Source organism: Myxocyprinus asiaticus, chromosome 39, assembly GCF_019703515.2.
Source record: "Myxocyprinus asiaticus isolate MX2 ecotype Aquarium Trade chromosome 39, UBuf_Myxa_2, whole genome shotgun sequence".
Taxonomy (NCBI): domain Eukaryota; kingdom Metazoa; phylum Chordata; class Actinopteri; order Cypriniformes; family Catostomidae; genus Myxocyprinus; species Myxocyprinus asiaticus.
In genome coordinates this window covers 8,544,048-8,566,203 of record NC_059382.1, presented here as the reverse complement: position 1 = coordinate 8,566,203, position 22,156 = coordinate 8,544,048, and the positions used below count along the sequence as shown (strand labels likewise).

General features: G+C 35.9%; 1 protein-coding gene across 1 annotated transcript in view; it reads left to right on the top strand.

The window, feature by feature from the left end:
* LOC127430172 (neuronal tyrosine-phosphorylated phosphoinositide-3-kinase adapter 2-like) overlaps positions 1-22,156 on the top strand; it is a 46,792-nt gene that overhangs the window by 15,175 nt on the left and 9,461 nt on the right. The window contains exons 3-4 of the mRNA XM_051679732.1: positions 5,361-5,668; positions 15,177-16,346. Coding sequence (XP_051535692.1) covers positions 5,361-5,668; positions 15,177-16,346 — 1,478 coding nt within the window. The remainder of the gene's footprint in view (positions 1-5,360; positions 5,669-15,176; positions 16,347-22,156) is intronic.

Sequence of the window (22,156 nt, the reverse complement as noted above, 5' to 3'; positions counted from 1 at the left end):
GTAGCTTTTGTCAAAGCTACGCCGCTACCTAATAAAAAATATAGCTTTGCTACTGAAAAGCTACTTGATTTAAAAACTAGCATAGCTACAACCTCGCTACTCAGAAATGTAGTTAAGCTAATAGCTTCACTATTTGTAGCAAAGCAACTGCCCATCACTGCATAGCATAGTGTAGTATAGTATGGAATAGTATAGTATAGTAATAGTACAGAACAGTACACTGTGGAATTGTGAAATGCAGCACATTATAGTATAGTATAGTATAGTATAATACAGTACAGTATTGTATTGTATAGTATAGTATAGATTAGTATAGTATAGTAATAATACAGAACATTACAATGTAGAATTGCAAAATGCAGAACATTATAGTGTATAGTATAATATAGAATAGAACAGTACAATGCAGAGCACAGTATAGTATAGTATAAATAGTATGGTGTAGGATAGCATAATGCAGCACATTATAGTATAGCATAGCATAGGATAGTACAGTATAGAACAGTAAAATGCAGATTAGCACACTGCAGCACACATTATAGCATAGTAAAGTATATAACAGTACTGTGTATAGTAGCACATTGCAGCACATTATAGTATAGTATAGTACAGTATACTGAACGATAACACTGTAGCATAATATAGTATAGTATAGAACAGTACAGCATAGAATAGCACACTGCAGCAAAATATAGTATAGTGTATTATAGTATAGTATAGTGCAGAATAGCACACTGTAGCACAATAAAGTATAGTATAGCACTGTGTAGTGTAGTGTAGAATAGTGTAGAACAGCACAGTGTAGGATCTAGCACACTGCAGCACATAATAGTATAGCATAGCATAGTGTAGTATAGTATGTAATAGTATAGTATAGTAATAGTACAGAACAGTGCAGTGTAGAATTGCAAAATGCAGCACATTGTAGTAAAGTGTAGTATAGTATAGTAATAGTACAGAACAGTACATGGTAGAATTGCAAAATGCAGCTCATTATAGTATAGTATAGATTAGTATAGTATAGTAATAGTACAGAACAGTACACTGTAGAATTGCAAAATGCAGCACATTATAGTATAGTATAGATTAGTATAGTATAGTAATAGTGCATGCACAGCACAATGTAGTACATTGCAAAATCCAACACATGTGCATGGATGTATAGTGTAATATAGTATCGTAATAGTACAGAACAGTGCAGCTGTAAAGAATTGCAAAATATAATAGTACAGAACAGTACATTGTAAAATTGCAAAATGCAGCACATTATAGTATAGTGTAATATAGTATCGTAATAGTACAGAACAGTACAATGTAGAATTGCAAAATGCAGCACATTATAGTATAGCATAGATTAGTATAGTATAGTAATAGTACAGAACAGTACACTGTAGAATTGCAAAATGCAGCACATTATAGTATAGTATAGTAATAGTACAGAACAGTACATTGTAGAATTGCAAAATGCAGCACATTATAGTATAGTGTAATATAGTATAGTAATAGTACAGAACAGTACAATGTAGAATTGCAAAATGCAGCGCATTATAGTATAGCATAGATTAGTATAGTATAGTAATAGTACAGAACAGTACACTGTAGAATTGTGAAATGCAGCACATTATAGTATAGCATAGATTAGTATAGTATAGTAATAGTACAGAACAGTACACTGTGGAATTGCAAAATGCAGCACATTATAGTATAGTATAGTATAGTATAGTATAGTATAATACAGTACAGTATTGTATTGTATAGTATAGTATAGATTAGTATTGTATAGTAATAGTACAGGACAGTACATTGTAGAATTGCAAAATGCAGCACATTATAGTGTAGTACAGTATTGTATAGTATAGATTATTATAGTATAGTAATAGTACAGAACAGTACATTGTAGAATTGCAAAATGCAGCACATTATAGTATAGTGTAATATAGTATAGTAATAGTACAGCACAGTACAATGCAGAATTGCAAAATCCAGCACATTATAGTATAGCATAGATTAGTATAGTATAGTAATAGTACAGAACAGTACATTGTAGAATTGCAAAATGCAGCACATTATAGTATAGTGTAATATAGTATAGTAATAGTACAGAACAGTACAATGTAGAATTGCAAAATGCAGCACATTATAGTATAGCATAGATTAGTATAGTATAGTAATAGTACAGAACAGTACATTGTAGAATTGCAAAATGCAGCACATTATAGTATAGCATAGATTAGTATAGTATAGTAATAGTACAGCACAGTACAATGTAGAATTGCAAAATCCAGCACATTATAGTATAGCATAGATTAGTATAGTATAGTAATAGTACAGAACAGTACATTGTAGAATTGCAAAATGCAGAACATTATAGTATAGTGTAATATAGTATAGTAATAGTACAGAACAGTACATTGTAGAATTGCAAAATGCAGCACATTATAGTATAGTGTAATATAGTATAGTAATAGTACAGAACAGTACAATGTAGAATTGCAAAATGCAGCACATTATAGTATAGCAGAGATTAGTATAGTATAGTAATAGTACAGAACAGTACATTGTAGAATTGCAAAATGCAGCACATTATAGTATAGTGTAATATAGTATAGTAATAGTACAGAACAGTACAATGTAGAATTGCAAAATCCAGCACATTATAGTATAGCATAGATTAGTATAGTATAGTAATAGTACAGAACAGTACATTGTAGAATTGCAAAATGCAGCACATTATAGTATAATGTAATATAGTATAGTAATAGTACAGAACAGTACATTGTAGAATTGCAAAATGCAGCACATTATAGTATAGTGTAATATAATATAGTAATAGTACAGAACAGTACAATGTAGAATTGCAAAATGCAGCACATTATAGTATAGTGTAATATAGTATAGTAACAGTACAGAACAGTACATTGTAGAATTGCAAAATCCAGCACATTATAGTATAGTGTAATATAGTATAGTAATAGTACAGCACAGTACAATGTAGAATTGCAAAATCCAGCACATTATAATATAGCATAGATTAATATAGTATAGTAATAGTACAGAACAGTATACTGTAGAATTGTGAAATGCAGCACATTATAGTATAGCATAGATTAGTATAGTATAGTAATAGTACAGAACAGTACACTGTAGAATTGAGAAATGCAGCACATTATAGTATAGTATAGTATAGTATAGTATAATACAGTACAGTATTGTATTGTATAGTATAGTAGAGATTAGTATAGTATAGTAATAGTACAGAACAGTACATTGTAGAATTGCAAAATCCAGCACATTGTAGTATAGCATAGATTAGGATAGTATAGTAATAGTACAGAACAGTACATTGTAGAATTGCAAAATGCAGCACATTATAGTATAGTGTAATATAGTATAGTAATAGTACAGCACAGTACAATGTAGAATTGCAAAATCCAGCACATTATAGTATAGTGTAATATAGTATAGTAATAGTACAGAACAGTACATTGTAGAATTGCAAAATGCAGCACATTATAGTATAGTGTAATATAGTATAGTAATAGTACAGAACAGTACAATGTAGAATTGCAAAATGCAGCACATTATAGTATAGCATAGATTAGTATAGTATAGTAATAGTACAGAACAGTACACTGTAGAATTGTGAAATGCAGCACATTATAGTATAGCATAGATTAGTATAGTATAGTAATAGTACAGAACAGTACACTGTGGAATTGCAAAATGCAGCACATTATAGTATAGTATAGTATAGTATAATACAGTACAGTATTGTATTGTATAGTATAGTATAGATTAGTATTGTATAGTAATAGTACAGGACAGTACATTGTAGAATTGCAAAATGCAGCACATTATAGTGTAGTACAGTATTGTATAGTATAGATTATTATAGTATAGTAATAGTACAGAACAGTACATTGTAGAATTGCAAAATGCAGCACATTATAGTATAGTGTAATATAGTATAGTAATAGTACAGCACAGTACAATGTAGAATTGCAAAATCCAGCACATTATAGTATAGCATAGATTAGTATAGTATAGTAATAGTACAGAACAGTACATTGTAGAATTGCAAAATGCAGCGCATTATAGTATAGCATAGATTAGTATAGTATAGTAATAGTACAGCACAGTACAATGTAGAATTGCAAAATCCAGCACATTATAGTATAGCATAGATTAGTATAGTATAGTAATAGTACAGAACAGTACACTGTAGAATTGAGAAATGCAGCACATTATAGTATAGTATAGTATAGTATAGTATAATACAGTACAGTATTGTATTGTATAGTATAGTAGAGATTAGTATAGTATAGTAATAGTACAGAACAGTACATTGTAGAATTGCAAAATCCAGCACATTGTAGTATAGCATAGATTAGGATAGTATAGTAATAGTACAGAACAGTACATTGTAGAATTGCAAAATGCAGCACATTATAGTATAGCATAGATTAGTATAGTATAGTAATAGTACAGAACAGTACACTGTAGAATTGTGAAATGCAGCACATTATAGTATAGTATAGTATAGTATAATACAGTACAGTATTGTAAAGTATAGTATAGTATAGTATAGTATAGTATAGTATAGTATAGTATAGTATAGTATAGATTAGTATAGTATAGTAATAGTACAGGACAGTACATTGTTGAATTGCAAAATGCAGCACATTATAGTGTAGTACAGTATTGTATAGTATAGTATAGTATAGTATAGTATAGTATAGTATAGTATAGTATAGTATTCAACTATTCAACATATAGCCCAGATTCTTCCTCTCATTTGCATGAGGTTTTTTCAGGTTCTAATTACAATCATATTTTTTTCTTTTTTGATAATGTTATTTTTATAGCACCTTTTAGCAATTGAGCACAAAGTTCTTCACAAAACATAAAATAAAAACACTCTCTGTAAAACACAAGTTAAAAACAAAAAATCAAAAAGTAGTAAAAGCAAATCTATACAAATTAGTTTTTAAACGAGACTTAAAAACAGACACAGATTCAGCAGATCTAATGTCCCAGGGAAGGCTGATCCATAATCATAGGGGCTTCACTACGAAAACTCTATCACCTTTAGTTTTGTATCTGGATCTTGGGACAGCCAACAGTTCAAGATAAGAAGATCTAAGAGGTCTAACTGTTTCGTAAGATCTGGTTCTGCTAAATAATCTGGTGCCAAATGCTTTGACATGTTGAGCCTTGGTGCTTATGCAGGCAATGCAAGTTTGAAAATGGTTTGTGTGCACCTTTAAGAAAAAGATCATAGATGATTTTGCCACTTTGTGGTTATGGCTTTGCCAGGGGACATTGTGAAACGGCAAACTAAATTGTCTTTCTCTCTACAGGATTGGCGAGGACGTGGCCCGGGTGACAGAAGGAGGGGGTTATGCAGGTAAACACTTTCGCATGGGCTTTATGACGATGCCGGCCCCTCAGGACCGTATTCCTCCTCCTTGTGGGCCGGGTTTCACCGTGCGCTCACAGTCTCTGCACTCAGTGGGTGGGGGAGAGGAGGAGGGGAGCCCCACATCCCGAAAACAGCCCCCTCCAAAACCCAGACGAGATCCCAATACCAAACTCAGCACTTCCTCAGAGACCGTCAATGCTGGGCTTAGCACAGGGAACGGCGGGAAGGAGACAGAGAAATGTGATGGTAAATACTTGTGTGCTCGGTTATAAAAAATTCTGGGATACTACTGACAAAACTTTTAACATGTGAGAAATTATAAGTAGCATTTAATGTATGTGAGTTTGGTTTTTACATGAGAATGAGAGTTTATGGGTCTTATTTATGCATGTGGTCAGGTATTTCCGGAACAAAGTCCTTACCAAAAAGTACTGTGGTCATACCATGGTACAGTGATGGGATAAGATGGTAATACTATGGTATGTTAAACTATATATACCATGGCAATGAATGCTAACCATATTCATATTACCATAGTATCCCTTACAAAAAAAGTGAGTACCATGATTTCTTGGACATGTTTTATGGTAGTACCATGGTATTTTTGGTATTGTGAGGGTACTTTTTTGAGATAAATATTGATATACAGTATATTTGATATATTCATGGTACCATATACAAGATATGCTACTATACGTGAATATCATGGTATTATCATGGTAACATGTCCAAAACACCAAGGTACTTTTTGGTATCATTTTGTTAGAGACATCTTCTCTCTTTTCCTTCTCTCCGATCTCCTGTCTTTCACACTAAATTAAACATCATATGTCTTATCGACCATATGAATGTCACTGTCAGAAGTGCATTCCTTGTGAAAACCCCTTACACACAAACAATACGATCAACTTCACACACTCCTGAAGAAACATCTCTGTCTTTCCCACAAAAAAATCACCGTCGTATGCAAATTCCCTATTTCATACATCCTGTACAATCTATCGTTCTCATGGAATATCACACATACAAGGCTTTTTTTTAGGTTTCATGCACACACAAACTCTTTCTCTCTGCACTCTCCACATCACATGGAAGACTTAGTAGACACTGAGGAAGGCTTTTGGCCGAAACGTTTGTCTTTATTCCCCTGCTGCAATAAAATAAAAGACTCTTTTCAAAATTAATTTTCAGTGCATACCTTTTCCTATTTTTGTGACAGATAAGGCCCGGCACATTCACGGCAAAGTGCTTCTTTATTCTTCACTCAGAGCCAAATAGAAGTTAAAAACAGCTGAGCAACGAAATACTGATTGCAAACATACAGACAATGGCCAAACTGCTGGTATTTAGAGGTATATTTAAACATGAGGATGCTTAAGACTACATGTAAAACATCAATGACTTTATGCCTCATTCAGACTTCACAAGAGATCACTAAAAGAAGCTGTTTTAACTATTCAATGATGATTTATAGCAATATACATGCAGTAGATAATGTGTAACTTGTAATGTTTACCTTTTGCATTCATGGCCTAATGCCATAAAATGCATCGATTACATTCTGTTGTTGTAATTTATGAGGACACTGATACTACTGCAAAGATGGGTGTATAAAAGAGTGTTAATGGTAGAATACAGACCAAAAAATGACCTTATTCACGTTAGCGCCATCTTTGATTTTTAATGGGAATGGCAATGAGGCTGTGAGGGAAAGACTTACCGTCTGTTCAATCGGCTGTACTGCAGTTTAAACTGTACTTTACTCTCTTTAAGTTCTCTACACAGATCACCATAGAATGAAACCACATGTAACACTGAAAGTCCCACGCTTTTACAGACACATTTAAATTAACTTAAGAGTCTTTCTAAGAACAAGTGACATCAGCTCTATGTCCTCCTATGTCTGGTCACCCTGAGCTTACAGGAGCTCTCTCACTGGTTGCAGTGTTATTATGAATGGGGGCAACCGTTGCTGTTGGCAACATTCCTGGCCTAAGTGTTTTACTGGCGGTGACAGCTTCAGACAGAATCAACCAAAACACAGATGATGCCTCATATAAACAAGTTCACAGCTACAAGGTCAAGAAGCAGAAGACAGCACACTAGTGTCGTGATCTGCATACACAACACACAGACACAAATCCGTGCTCAGACACTACTAGGGTGTGATCTGATCTGATATACTGTTTTGCACCTAAGTAAAGTTTAAACCGGTGGTACAAATCATATATCATATAAATATACATATTTCTTTATAAAGGGGTATTTAAGCACCATAAAACATGTTTTGTCAGGTAACCTAAAATGTTCTTCATGTGGAAACATCTAAATTAAATGGTTTTATTCTAGTCAAAAATATCATTTAAAAGAATATTCCGGGTTCAATACAAGTTAAACTCAATCAACAGCATTTGTGGCATAATGTTGATTACCACAAAAATGATTTTCAACTTCGTCCGTCCTTTAAAAAACAAAAAACACTGAGGTTACAGTGAGGAACTTACAATGGAAGTTAATGCGAATGTGAAGCTTATGATTTTTTAAAAGCACTTACATTAAATCTTCGGTTAAAACATATGTATTATTTGAGCTGTAAAGTTGTTTATATTATAATTTTTACAGTCATTTTAGGGTTTGTTGACATTATATCGTCATGGCAACAAAGTTGTAAAATTGGCTATAAATTTACACAGAAAAGGTTAGCTAGTGATTTTATCACACTAAAATCATGTTTACATGCATATTGTTCATGTCTTTTGGCAATACTTTTGAAAAAGTTCATAAATTGGCTTCCATTTACTTCCATTGTAAGTGCCACACCTGTAACTCAGATTTTGCTTTTTTTAAAGAAAGAGGGGCAATTCAAAATAAATATTTGTGGTAATCAATATTTTGCCACAACTGCTGTCGATTGAGCTTAACTTGTATTGAACCCAGAACATTCCTTTAATATAACTGAATCAGTCTGACTACAAAAGGTATTGTAAAAAGTTTAAGATAAAGTAAAATTAGATCCCTAAAATTAGATCCAATTGCAGGTTACCACTTTTTACTAGGTCACTTAATGTGGTTTTACTGATAGTCCCCCAATCATGAAAAGACCAAGTGTAAATGCCTTCCAAGCCACATTTGAGACAGGGAGATCAGATTTATATCTGCTTTGCAGAGACACATTTATGTGGCTAAGTGTAAATGGAATGTGCATACCCAGTTGGATAGTAATCTGATCCATCAAGAATCATAAGGTCATTGAGAGGGTATTTACACTTGGTCACTTCATGCATTTTTACTGATCGGATTGCTTTCCAATTGAATAAGCACAAAAAAGTACCAAAAAGTATCATTGTACAACCTTGTTTTGTTTTGTATTTTTTTAAGATATGGTACTATGGTAATATCAAGATTTTTTACATGGTGCCTTGGTATTGTTTGAAGCACCTTGGAGTACCATGTAAATGTCATGGTACATGCATAATGTAATCATTCAGCAATATGGTATATATCAAAGTACCATGGTATTACCATCTGACACCATCACTCTACTATAATACCACCACAGTACTTTTAAAGGGATATGCAAACTCATTATATACTCTACTCTGGGTATCATCTTTACTAATCTTACACATAAACACACTTTTAACACTTTCTAACTCAAACACATACAGTATAGCCTCCTTTTTCCATCCACTTGTTTCTCTTCCCTGCTTTCATATCCTTTCTGGAATATACAGTCCATTTAGAATCATATAGGATCATGATGCCTTGATTTACACACAGTGATCTCTTTACAGAGAGGCAGTGTGAGTATGTGTTTTTCCCTATAGAATCTGATTGTGTTTGATTCGCTTGGCTTGAGGCTCTGTGGCATTTCCACCATGCTGGGGCAACGGATTATTCGTCTAGAGAAGCCTCAATGAGCTAAACATCTCTCCTTCTCTCCTCCGTATCCGCTTCTCTCTCTCCTTCAAGCTCCCATTTCTCCTTCAACCATCCTTTACTTCCTTGCCTTCATTTCATACCCCACTTTGGTACCTTTTCTCTGGTTTTCCTCATTATAATCCTGTCTTTTATCGCACCCAATTTTTCTAATAGACCATCCCACCCATTTTTTTCCTCTTGTTTATTTTCCAAAACCTTAGTCTATGTGAAATTATCTCTCCATCTCTTCCTTTTCTATTCTTACAAAACAGTCCCATAATGGTATAATGGTAGAGTGATAGTATTAGATGGTAATACTATTTAAATGTTATATATACCATGGTACTGAATGATTGCACCTCAAGGCATTTTAAAATGAATGACGGAATTACCATGGTGCATGTCCAAAAAACAGTTTTACTATGGCGTCATATATATATATATATATATATATATATATATATATATATATATAAAACAAACATGGTAATACCATAGTACTTTGAAATATACCATCACACTGAATGATTACCATATTAACATACCATAGTACTTTAAAGAGCACAACAGTATTACCATTGTACATGTCAAAAACATTGTATTGCAATGCTATCATTTATAAAACATTGTAATACAATGGTACTATGATATTAACCATAGGACTAAATGATGTCCCTGGTATTTACATGGTACTTACAATGTACTTCAATGAATAGCATGGTATTGGTATAGCATTGGCAATGTAAGAGTATGTGATGGCCTGCATGTGTGTTTTCCTCTATATGCTGGCCTACTGTAAAAGGGAACATGTTTGTTCCATATATAGAGCTGATGACACATGGGGTTACACACAGGACATCATCTCTGATACACGCACCTCTGCTACACACGAGAGACAGAGAGAGAGAGTGCTTGTGACAAACACGCAAACCTAAATAAATCATGATCAGCATTCCTTAAACAGCATCATATTAAACTTGATGACATGTGTGATGTGGTGCCCCTACGGGCCTGTGCTGTATATCTCATACTTCAACTCTAATTTGGAGGAAAATCAATATAAATGCATTGTCTTACATGCTCTCATACAACATCTATTGAAAATTAGTAGTGAAATAGGATCTATTATCTAACAGGGTCCCTACGGTCGTGGAAAACCTGGACATATCATGGGATTTTAGAACTGTGTTTTCCAGGCCTGGAAAAGTCATGGATATGTATAATTGATGTACTGTATATTTATCTTATTATGCTCTACTGTAAAACATATTATCAGCTAGTTTTTGCTCTTGTGTAGAGTAAAACTTGTTTAAAAGCCATAAAGATGTCCAGTTTGCGAGCAAATCATTCTTTTGAGTCGATCATTTTTAACAAATTGTTTCAAATTCATCGACAAATCAGTCTGAATGAAAATGTTTTTTAAAAAGCTGTATCCAGTAAGCACAAATGACACGAAAGGTCATTTGTGCATTCATTTTGGCGAAACAGTGTTGGAACCCTGATCTTACTACATTACATCTAATCATATCTAGTGTACTAGATCTAGTGTACTAGATTAAAGAGAACATTTGCCACATCCTCTGATGGGAAAAACATCACAACCCTGTTACTATGCTTCAAAGAGAGAGGGAGGGACAGAGAGAGAAGGGGAGAGAGATAGAGGGATGTGCTTGAGAGGAAGGTACATTGTGCACCTGCCACCCTCTGGAACACAGTGCCCTATATACAGCCATAGTGTCACAGCCATCAAATTGACTTGCTGCACACACACACACAAACACAAACGCCTTAACACACTTTGTACATGTCCACATGCAGACACACACAATTCCTGCTGCTTTTTTCTTTCTTTCTTTCTCACATTATTGACTGTTGTATTACCCTGGCATTAATTAAAAACTAGTCTAAAAACTAGTCACCACTGCTGCGATGGGGTTACAAATACAGCTGCTGAGGGAATGACAGTAATTTTTGCATCTTTCTCTCATTAGACTGCTGTAATCCACTACCACTCTCGATTTTTACTTCTTTTGCAAAGTCATGGAAACATGATTGTGGATTTTTTCCCCCTTTGCTATTGGGGTAAATGAAAACGCAAAATAAGAGTTTCTGTGGTCTTCCACTGTTATAGAAGTTTGCCCCACAATAGTTTAATTCCAGATTCCAACCCCGAAAATGTGGAAAGGGTCCATTCTGTGAATTTCTTCTCTCAAAACAACTTGAGAAAATCTTCTAATACACAGGAAAACAAATATTATTCTTAAATAGTTTTTTATTTATTTATTTATTTTTTTTTTAAAGAATAGTCTTGTTTTCCAGTACAATATCTAAACATACTTAAACAAGATCAATTTACTTGACAAGTAACAGTTTGTAAGATTGTAAGATTTGTATGGGTTTTTCCATGAGAATGTATCTTGAATATACAGTAAGTGTGTTTTGTCTTGTAGCACTGTCAGATTGTTCACTTGTTTTAAGCATAAACAAAGGGACAACAAGTGAGAAAATCTGCCAGTGCCACAACACCAAAATACACATCAGGTAAATGTATCTCGTTTTAAAGGAATATTCCGGGTTCAATTCAAGTTAAGCTCAATTAACAGCATTTGTGACATAATGTTGATTACCACAAAAAAAAATAAATAATTGGCTTGTCCCTCTTTTCTTTAAAAAAATAAGTAAATAAATAAAAAAAGCAAAAAATCTGGGTTACAGTGAGGCACTTACAATGGAAGTGAATGGGGGCCAATCTGTAAACATTAAAATACTCACTGTTTCAAGAGTATAGTCACAAGATGTAAACAACATGTGTGTTAACATGATTTTAGTGAGATAAAAATCACTTACTAACCTTTTATAGCTCAAATTACACAGGAACAGTAGAATTTTTAACAGAATAATTATTGTAAATGCTTTTATAAAATTACAAACTTCACATTCTGCATTTAAAGCCTTTCAAAAAATGGTCCCGATTCACTTCTTTAGTAAGTGCCTTAATTTATGCTTATTATTAAAGAAAAGTAGGGACAATTCAAAAAGATTTTTTTCTGTCGATTGCTGAAATCCTGCCGATTGAACTTAATGTGGAATATTTCTTTAAGCATTTTACATGTTTTTACTAGAAAACAAGACAAGATACTACAAGACATCCACAGAGGGGAGAGAAAGAAATGGATGGGAAAGAGATGGACAGATGAGAGAGGTTGGGCATGAAGTGTGCACTTGTTTCATTATAATTATGTACATGCATATGTTTCAGTACATTTCTGAAAATGTTCTCACAAATACAGTAAAATCTCTTAAAACCATCATTAGTAAAATTATTTAAAAAAAAAGTTCATAAAGGCACCAGAAGTTGTCAGTAAGAGGTAGGGTTAGGGTCCTCACACAGTGTACATTTAAAATAAAAAACGTGTGTGTGTGTGTGTGTGTGTGTGTGTGTGTGTGTGCATGGTGTGTGTGTGTTTTTGCTGAGGCGATGCAATCTACTCTTGTTCTGTCACATGGGTGTGGTACTGTGGTCTCTCTCTCAGTCTTTCACTAAAAGATAAGTGATATCATTTTGTCATTCTTGCTGACTTTTCATCTGTGTCACCGAGTTCCACCACAATGCTGATTTAAACCCCGTCATGTCCTTTACATAACATTAGCACACACACACACACACACACACACACACACACACACACACACACACACATACACACTCACGACTGTGCCTCTTGAGAATGATGTAATTATGGCATCAGCCAGCTTTACAGAAGATTAAAAATTTGCATTCATCCCTTGCTGCCCCATTAACTATTACTTGCACTTGCTATTGACACGAGACACACTCAAAAACATACCGCCCTGAAACTGCTAGGAGAAATGGGTCAGTGAAGCTGCCCTTCACTGAGCCCACTTGAGTTGATATAGATAGGAATGACGGAAAGATGGAGTGTGTGAGTAAACAAGAGGGGGAGGGAGGAAGAGAAATGGAAACAGGCTTACTACTGAGTTTATTAGACAGAGCGAAATTCATTCATGAAGTTAAAATGACCTAGTTTTCTTCACCTAGTTCTTTCTCTCCACCCTCCTCTGTGTGTAGAAAACTGGCGGTTTGTGTTTGTTTGATTTTTTATGACCTCTTCTACTAACACTGACAAATCAAATCTTAAAGGGATAGTTTGCCCAAAAACAAAAATCATGTCATCATTTACCCACCCTCACATTGTTCCAGACCTGTATGACTTACTTTTTTCTGTGAAACACAGGAAATTGTGCAAATCATGGTTCATGGCTAGGATGTAACGACAGCTTATTGGCTATCTAAAACTGGAATGAGTCCTTCTATATGTCCCATGCAAAATTCTAGTTTCAATAGAAAAAAAAAAAAAAAATATATATATATATATATATATATATATATATATATATATATATATATATATATATATATATACATATATATACGTAGGAAAGAAAACTGTGCTTGTCAAGCAATTTCATGGGGTCTTAAATATCTCTTCAAGCTGACAACTCCAGTTACATTGAGTGTTGCCTGCTTGCCTCATTTCTCGGCATTGGTAGTTGAACTGTGTATAATTAATCCTGTCTCAAGCAGAGTGTTAAACTCTATTCTCACTAAAAGTCCTCGGAGAAGCCTATTAACTCACTTCATAACCACACGCATTCAGGATTACCCACTGTACAGGGAGGGTAGTGGACGACGTGATGAAAGCAGAAAGAATAAAATGTGTGAACCATCAAAGGCGATCACACACAAAGAACAGTAATGGGACCAGTGCAGCCCCATACAGCTTTGTGGGTTTGCACTGACAATAAAATCTAATACATGCTGACTAGGCAACCCTTATGCCAAGCCTCAGCAGTGCTAATATTTTATGCTAACACATGCATTGGCCACAATTACACTGTTAACGCCTTAAATGCAATACTATACTGCTATGCTATCTATGTAAGCTGAACTGTTAAGTTCCATTGCGTGAAGATCATGATTATTTTTTAAGCTAAAGGAAGCTGTTCTTCCACATCAACTTGCATATTTTCTTAGCCTATTGACTTCAATGCTACATGCAAATTCTTAAAAAAAATACTATAACTCTGTTTCAAAGCCTAGTGAGCTGCCTACTTGGACAATCTGCTGCAAATAGTAGGCAGCAAAATGATACTGACTTACAAGATATCAAAATTTAAGGAAGCATCACCTGTATCCTTCAAGAAATATTGATTGTAAATATTGTTACATTGCATTCAACTCATTCAGTTTTGGTGAGATGTTTGTGCCTATGTTGCACACCAGTTGTCAACGAGGTTCAATGATGGTAAGGATGCTGCCATAGCAGGTTGCTGCCTATGTAGGCAGTAGACAGCGAGTCAGCTGCACTGTAAAAAAAAAAAAAAAATAGTAAAAAAAAATAGTTTTGTTTTTTAGTAAAAAATATGTTAACATTCTTAATACAAGGTACATTTACATGAGAAACCAAATGACATAAGATATTTTGTAAAAATGTAGCCTTGTTTATGCTTATTACAAAAAAAAAAAAAAAAAAACAAATTGCCAATGGGGAAAGAGAAAAACACAAAATGCTCATTAAGAATTTTTTTTTTTTTTTTTTTTTTTTTTGCAGTGTAACTACATGTCTGCATATGAGTGGGAAAAAGTTTATAGCGAGAAATCTTTACATACAGTATTTGCCATTAAAATGTACATACCTGTATGTCTTTGCAAGCAACATCAGTTCTCATGTTTGGAATGTTTATATTGTGACAAATGGACAAATGGATATAATTAAAACATTTCTAAACATTTCCATTCTCTCGCCTACAGCATCTAAATCCCGTCCCTGCAGTGAGGAGTACCGTCGCATGCCTCCGCCTAAACCCAAACGCAACCCTAATACCCAGCTCAGCACGTCCTTTGACGATTCCTACACCCAAAACCATGTAAGCAAGGCCAAATCTGCCTCTCTGCCTCGACGACAGAAAAAGAAGTCGGCATCTCAGAATCAAAGCCCGGCCCCGGACACTGACGAGGAGGTAGAACCTGTATATATAGAAATGGTTGGAAACATTTTACGAGACTTTAGTCGGATTTCCGGAGCCAACGGTGATGAGGAGGACGATCAAGGTGAAAGTGTGTACGAGGAAATGAAATATCCTGCCTACGATGATATTGCTTCATCGTTAGACCACACCCAATCACGCTGGGAGCAGTGCCCCACTCCTTTGGTGCCAGAAGTAGAACTTACACGACCAACCACTCCACGTGGTTCACTCTGTGACATTCCTGCCCCCTTCCCAAATCTGCTTTCCCATCGCCCCCCACTTTTGGTGTTTCCACCAGCACCTGCCCAGTGTTCCCCCAACTCTGACGAGTCCCCTCTTACCCCACTAGAGGTCACCAAACTGCCCATGCTGGACAATGTTGGATATGGCAAACCTGGTGCATCCCCAACTTCTGCAGACCCTGGGCAACCATTGGAAGCTCAGCAAGTGTCTGGTAAACACCACCACCATCATCACCATCATAAGAAGTCAGCAGAGACTAAGGAGCAACAGACGATCACAGCATCAGGACGTTCTTCTGCCCCACCCCTGACATCTGCACTGTACAAAAGTGGCGGATCATCCACAGCGCACGGTTACCCACGGAGCCACTCCGCTTGTCCATCTCCTGTTAGTATGGGTCGTGCACTAACGCCCCTCACCTTAAAACGGCCCCCACCTTACGACGTTCTCATGACTGGTACAATCCCTCGCAGTGCATCTGGGGTTCCGCATGGAAGTGGACGGCTCTCAAACTCGTCCAGTGTGCATGGGGGCTCCATGCAAAATGTTTCCACAGCTTCGGGTTCAGGGGGGTCTAGTTCAGGATCAGGGGGTCGAGGCTGTCGTACACCCACCAGTCCGTTGGATGAGCTTAGCAATTTGTTAACCTCAGGACGGAACAAGCTGAAGAAAGGTTCTGGAGGACGCAAGAGCAAAGAGTCAGCAGATGGTGAGTGCCAGTTGTATTAAAGGTGCACTCAGTAATTTTCTTGCTAATTACTAAACTTATAAACAGAAAGTAATGGTAATAGTAGAATAGTAAAAATATGCTTAAAATCATGTACACTCGTAGCAGTATAAGAGAAAAAGCTGCTTGATTCTACATATGGTGCTAGGCACACATTCTTAAGCACCGCCATATTGAGATTATATGAGCAGTTGAATATTGCATGTTTATCTCGAAAATCCCTTGAAACTGGGTGCTTTCACTGGCTGAAATATATAGAAGTCATGGCTGACTACAAATAGTATTTTTACAGTTACAACGTCTGTTTTGGCATGATGATCACAGTGTCAGAAACTAATAAATTTTTGGTTCAGGGGCAAAAATTGCTCCCTGGATTTGATCCCCCCCCATTCTTTTATTCAGATACTACAGTTTACTCAATTTATTTACATAAGTTCTCAGTCTGAATAGTTAGACTAAGCATTTCCTTCTACCCATAAAATTAAATCAACATCAAATCATATTTTATGTTATGTGTATAATGGGCTTAGAATAAAATATTAAGAAATATATATGTTTTTATGAATAAAAAAACAGAAATTCCTTTCAGGGGCATTATTTTTTTATTTTGCCCCCACATTTTAAATTTCAAAGGCAGTTTTTGTCACATTTGGTGGCAGTTTTGCCGCAAGCTCTGACCCCGATGCTGCATCAACGCTGCTAAGTGTCACTGAACATAAATTTCACAGAGTGCAAGATACATTGTGCGATATTTTCGCAATTTAAAATATAGCCGCATGTTAACAACAAGGGTTTAAAATATGCAATCTATGGAAAATACTAGAGCCTTAAATCCTGCATCCACAAAACATCCAGCTGAAAAGAGCAGCATTGCTTGTTCCCATAATTCAACTGGTAGACCATGGCGCTAGCAAAGGCAAGATTGTGTGTTTGATTCCTAGGAAACACACAAACTGGCAAAATGCATTGTAACTCACTGTAGATAGAATAGCATACAGTATGTTGTGTTTTGGAGCATGCTGGTCCTAAATATTGGATGTTGGTCTTCTTGGTGTCGCCATCAGGCTGTTTAACCAGCTAGACCAGCACCAAACCAGAACTAACCAGCACAAACCAGCCCAGATCAGCATGGTCTTTAAGAAGGGCGATCAAACAAATGCCAGTTTCTAAAGATAATGAAAGTGTTTGCCTTGAAATGAATCAATTGGATCCACAGATTTTAAACCAAGCAAATACAGCAGTTCGCTAGAATTGTTAAATAAAGGTTTGAGCATCAGATATCGGGGGGTGATTGCTAGCCCTCTCAGTTACAACTTCAAAGTGAGCGATGTTGTCTCAGAGAGCGAAGCTTGATTGGGTTTAAAGAGCGCATGTAATCGTCTTGAGAGCTGCAGCTAAGGACTTTTTCTCAAGTGTTATTTTTTCCCCTGTGTGTGGAGGAGAGATGGCTTTCATGTCCAATTTCCACGGTCCACTTCCATCATCACCTCAGGTGTGTCTGTGTGAAAATGTGTTTGAGCCTGTTCACAGATTAAAAATTGAGCCATCAACCTATGCACAGACTGTTCAACTTGCTTATATATATATATATATATATATATAGAGAGAGAGAGAGAGAGAGAGAGAGAGAGAGAGAGAGAGAGAGAGAGAGAGAGAGAGAGAGTGAGAGAGATAAAATTACCCAGATTCTCCGACCACAAATGAAGCCTCTTCAAATCAAACTTAGTGTTTGTTGTGTAATTGTCTGGCTTACTTTGAAGATCACTTGGATTGTTGTGTTGTGAGGGTCGTTGATTTCCTTTCTCATGAGCTTTCAAATCATGATTAAAATCGTAATTTATTCATTCTGACGTACCTGAGATTAATGAGTCAGGGCTATCATGTTGATAACATAAGAACCCTCAAAATACACATGCACAAACACACATAGATTACATTTTCGATTGTTATTCTGTACATACCATCATATGAGTTCATTTCAGTATAATGAGGCATATGCACATACGCACATATGAATGCACACACATGCAAACAGAAGCACACCAGTCTGTCAATCACAAACAGTTTTATGCTGCCCAGTCTAGCAATGACATTATACAAACACACATACACACACAGTATGTCTAACACGGATCTGTGAATTTGACTTCATGCCTGACAGAGTGTGGAGGTTGTGAGGTTAACAGGCTGCCACTATATGTGAGTGTGTGTGTGCCTGACAGACATAGAGAGAGACAGAGAGATACGGTCTGTCACAGTGATCCAAAACACACCTAGATCTCAGATAAAGCTGAGACAACTGTAGCCATGCATAAGTTTGTGATCAGTGTGTACTCATCCATTTATGATTCCGATTTAATATTTAATGAGATGAACCTGGTGAAAACCTCCTTTCAGAATGTATTTTCTCTATATAGGATTTTCTGCTGCCAAGCCAGTCTTACCATATGCTAGCTTGGACTTCACACAGTCATATTGAGCAGTACCCATTCAGAGATAAACTAAGTTTATTGACTAAACTCTTCCCTTTCAGGGGAGTTATCCTGGTCCATATCCTGTTAGGAAGATCTACTATAATTTAGCAATTAGATCCAGGAAGGCATAGAGTGATGAATGTTTGACTGAAAATGTGCCAATCTCAAGTGGCATGCAATAGTAGATATGTGGGTATATGTGTGAATCTATTTTAAGGAGCAGTCTAGATTAAAAGGCATGTTAGTTTGGTTAATGTGCCCTACAGGGCCCATAACTGGCTACAATTAAGCGTTAACAGGGAGCAATATACTGTTATGCCTTAATGTACTGTATGCATCTGTATTTAAATTTAATAGTGGTTTTCCTGCAGGACTGAATAGTTTAATAGTTTCTAAAATGAAGTGTCTAGGTTCAAATAATAAGGTTACATTAGCATATGCTAATAACGATCCCACACATTTAATATATTTCCTCATCATTATGGTTTTGAGTTTGGCATTCATTAGCATTATTTAGAAGGTACAGGGGTGCTTATATTGTGCCCTGCTTTGACATAAAGGGCTTATCTGGGCAAAAGTTATTATGATGGCAGATCAGTTTGGCTGTCAGAATGTGCCATTCAACAGGAGAACTGTTTCCAATGTAACTTAAAATTCTATTTATGACATGGCTGTTATCTATCACTTCCAAAGCTCCTATAAGACTTCACTATTTTCTATTCATTCCAAAGCTCCTTTATGACATTACTGCTTTTTTACTCCTTCCCAAGCTCCTTTATGACATCACTGTTTTATTCCTTCCCAAGCTCCTTTATGACATCACTGTTTTCTATTCCTTTTAAAGCTCCTTTATGACATCACTGTTTTACTCCTTCCCAAGCTCCTTTATGACATCACTGTTTTATCCTTCCCAAGCTCCTTTATGACATCACTGTTTTCTATTCCTTTTAAAGCTCCTTTATGACATCACTGTTTTCTACTCATTCCAAAGCTTCATTATGACATCAATATTTTCTACTCATTCCAAAGCTCCTTTATGACATCACTGTTTTCTATTCATTCCAAAGTTCCTTTATAACATCACTGCTTTTTTATTCCTTCCCAAGTTCCTTTATGGCATCACTGTTTTACTCCTTCCCAAGTTCCTTTATGGCATCACTGTTTTACTCCTTCCCAAGCCCCTTTATGACATTACTGTTTTATTCCTTCACAAGCTCCTAAATGACATCACTGTTCTGTTCTATCCAAAACTCCTTTTCATTCCTTCCCCAGCTTCTTTATCATTATGTCTCATTACGAAGGCTGTTGCTAGATAGGATGTGTCCTTTGTAGGCAGCGGTATACCAAGTGTCCTTAACTTAGAATTAGCTTTGTTTAAACGAGATGGCATTCGTAGGACAAAAGGAAACAGAGCGTATTATGGTTTCTATGAAAGCATGCATTGCTCTCAGCCTGCACGAGCACTCTGAGTGAGAAGATAAACTAACTTTAGGCGAATTATAATGATCTAGAGAGAAAAGAAAATGGATTTTGTGGCTGTACTTTTATATTAACTTTATAATACTTTATTTTACATTATATACAGTTCCGTAATAATTTTACATATGATATTATTTTACGCCCATCTCCTGAGGAACTTCAACTTAGAGATTAATATCACTTGCATTTGAACATCATATTTTTGGGAAAATATGCATAATGTTTTTCATAAAAATTATGTTTGTTTACATTGACACAAAGAATTTTGGGTTATGAGTGCCAACAAAAGATGCATCTCCTGCATCCTCCAAATTCCTGTGAAAGAAGGTCGCATTAGAAGGCTGCATTCACAGTGTCCAACTTGCTTTTCTGAAAGGAGACATCCTCTGTGACGTATGTGGCTGACAAGTACTACTTCCAGAGCACACAGCCTTCAAAACGAGACACAGCTACTTCCCATTCCTTCCAAAGCTCATTTATGACATCATTGTTGTATATTAATTCCAAAGCTCCTTTATGACATCACTACAGTAGTGTGTCCATGTATTTCCTAATAGCTTTTCCAGTCTCATCTGTCCCTCCCCACCTCTGATCTTTAGATTTCAAAAGAGGAAGTGTCTCTCTCCTTCTGTCCCTTTTAGTCTTGTTTCAGTGTGTCAAAGGTGGTGTGTTTGTGAGCCAGGGTGTGTGTATTACCTCTGTTTGCCAAATGGTATTAACGTGGCATTTCTCTCTAACTGGAGGAGGGGAAAAACTTCCTAAAGGCATTTTCACCCAAAAATGTTTATTCATTGTTTACTCAACTTTGTGTTGTTTTAAATCAATTTGACTTTTGTTCTTTTTCGGTACAAAAAGGGCAAGATTTTGTTAAAATGTTCTGCTCAGGGATGTTTTTGGGTGAACTATCCCTTTAAGTTGACTGCTCTAAGCTGAGGAACCTCATAGAACAATCTGACCCTGTGAACACACAAGACTCAAGTCCTACCAACACACACCTACACAAATTGCCTCCGCTAATGGACACATTCATATACACACACAGCACAGTGTTTCAGCAGGCCACATCCAGGCATTGACTGTGTGCATGTTAATAAGCAAATATGATAAATTTGTTGCAGTCTTAGCATTAGCGCCCAACACTAATGACAGAGGACACTAATTATATGGAGACTGATGGAGTAGGACACCAAAGACTAATGGAATTTCAACAGACGTGGCCAGACAACTGAATGTGTGCATGTTTGTGTGTGTGTGTTTCTAGCGAGATAAAGGACGGAAAGAACGGTATTTAGTAAGTTAAAGGGATAGTTCACCCAAAAATGAAAATTCTCTCATCATTTACTCAGCCTCATGCAATCACAGGTGTGTATGATTTACTTTCTTCTGTAGAACACAAATGAAGATTTTTAGAAGAATATCTCAGTTCTGTTGGTGCATACAGTGCAAGTGAATGGTGGCCAGAACTTTGAAGGTCCAAAAAGGACATAAATGCAACATAAAAGTAATCCATACAACTCCAGTGGTTTAATCCATGTCTTCAGAAGTGATTTGACAGGTATGGGTGAGAAACAGATCAACATTTAATCCTTTTTTACTATAAATCTCCAATTTCACTATCACTTCCACATTCTTCTTTTGTTTTTTGGCAACTCGCATTCTTAGTGTACTTAAACATTGATCTGTTTCTCACCTACACCTATCATATCACTTCAGAAGACATGGCGTTAACCACTGGAGTTGTATGGATTACTTTTATGCTGCCTTTATGTCCTTTTTGGACCTTCAAAGTTCTGGCCATCATTCACTTGCACTGTATGCACCAACAGAGCTGAGATATTC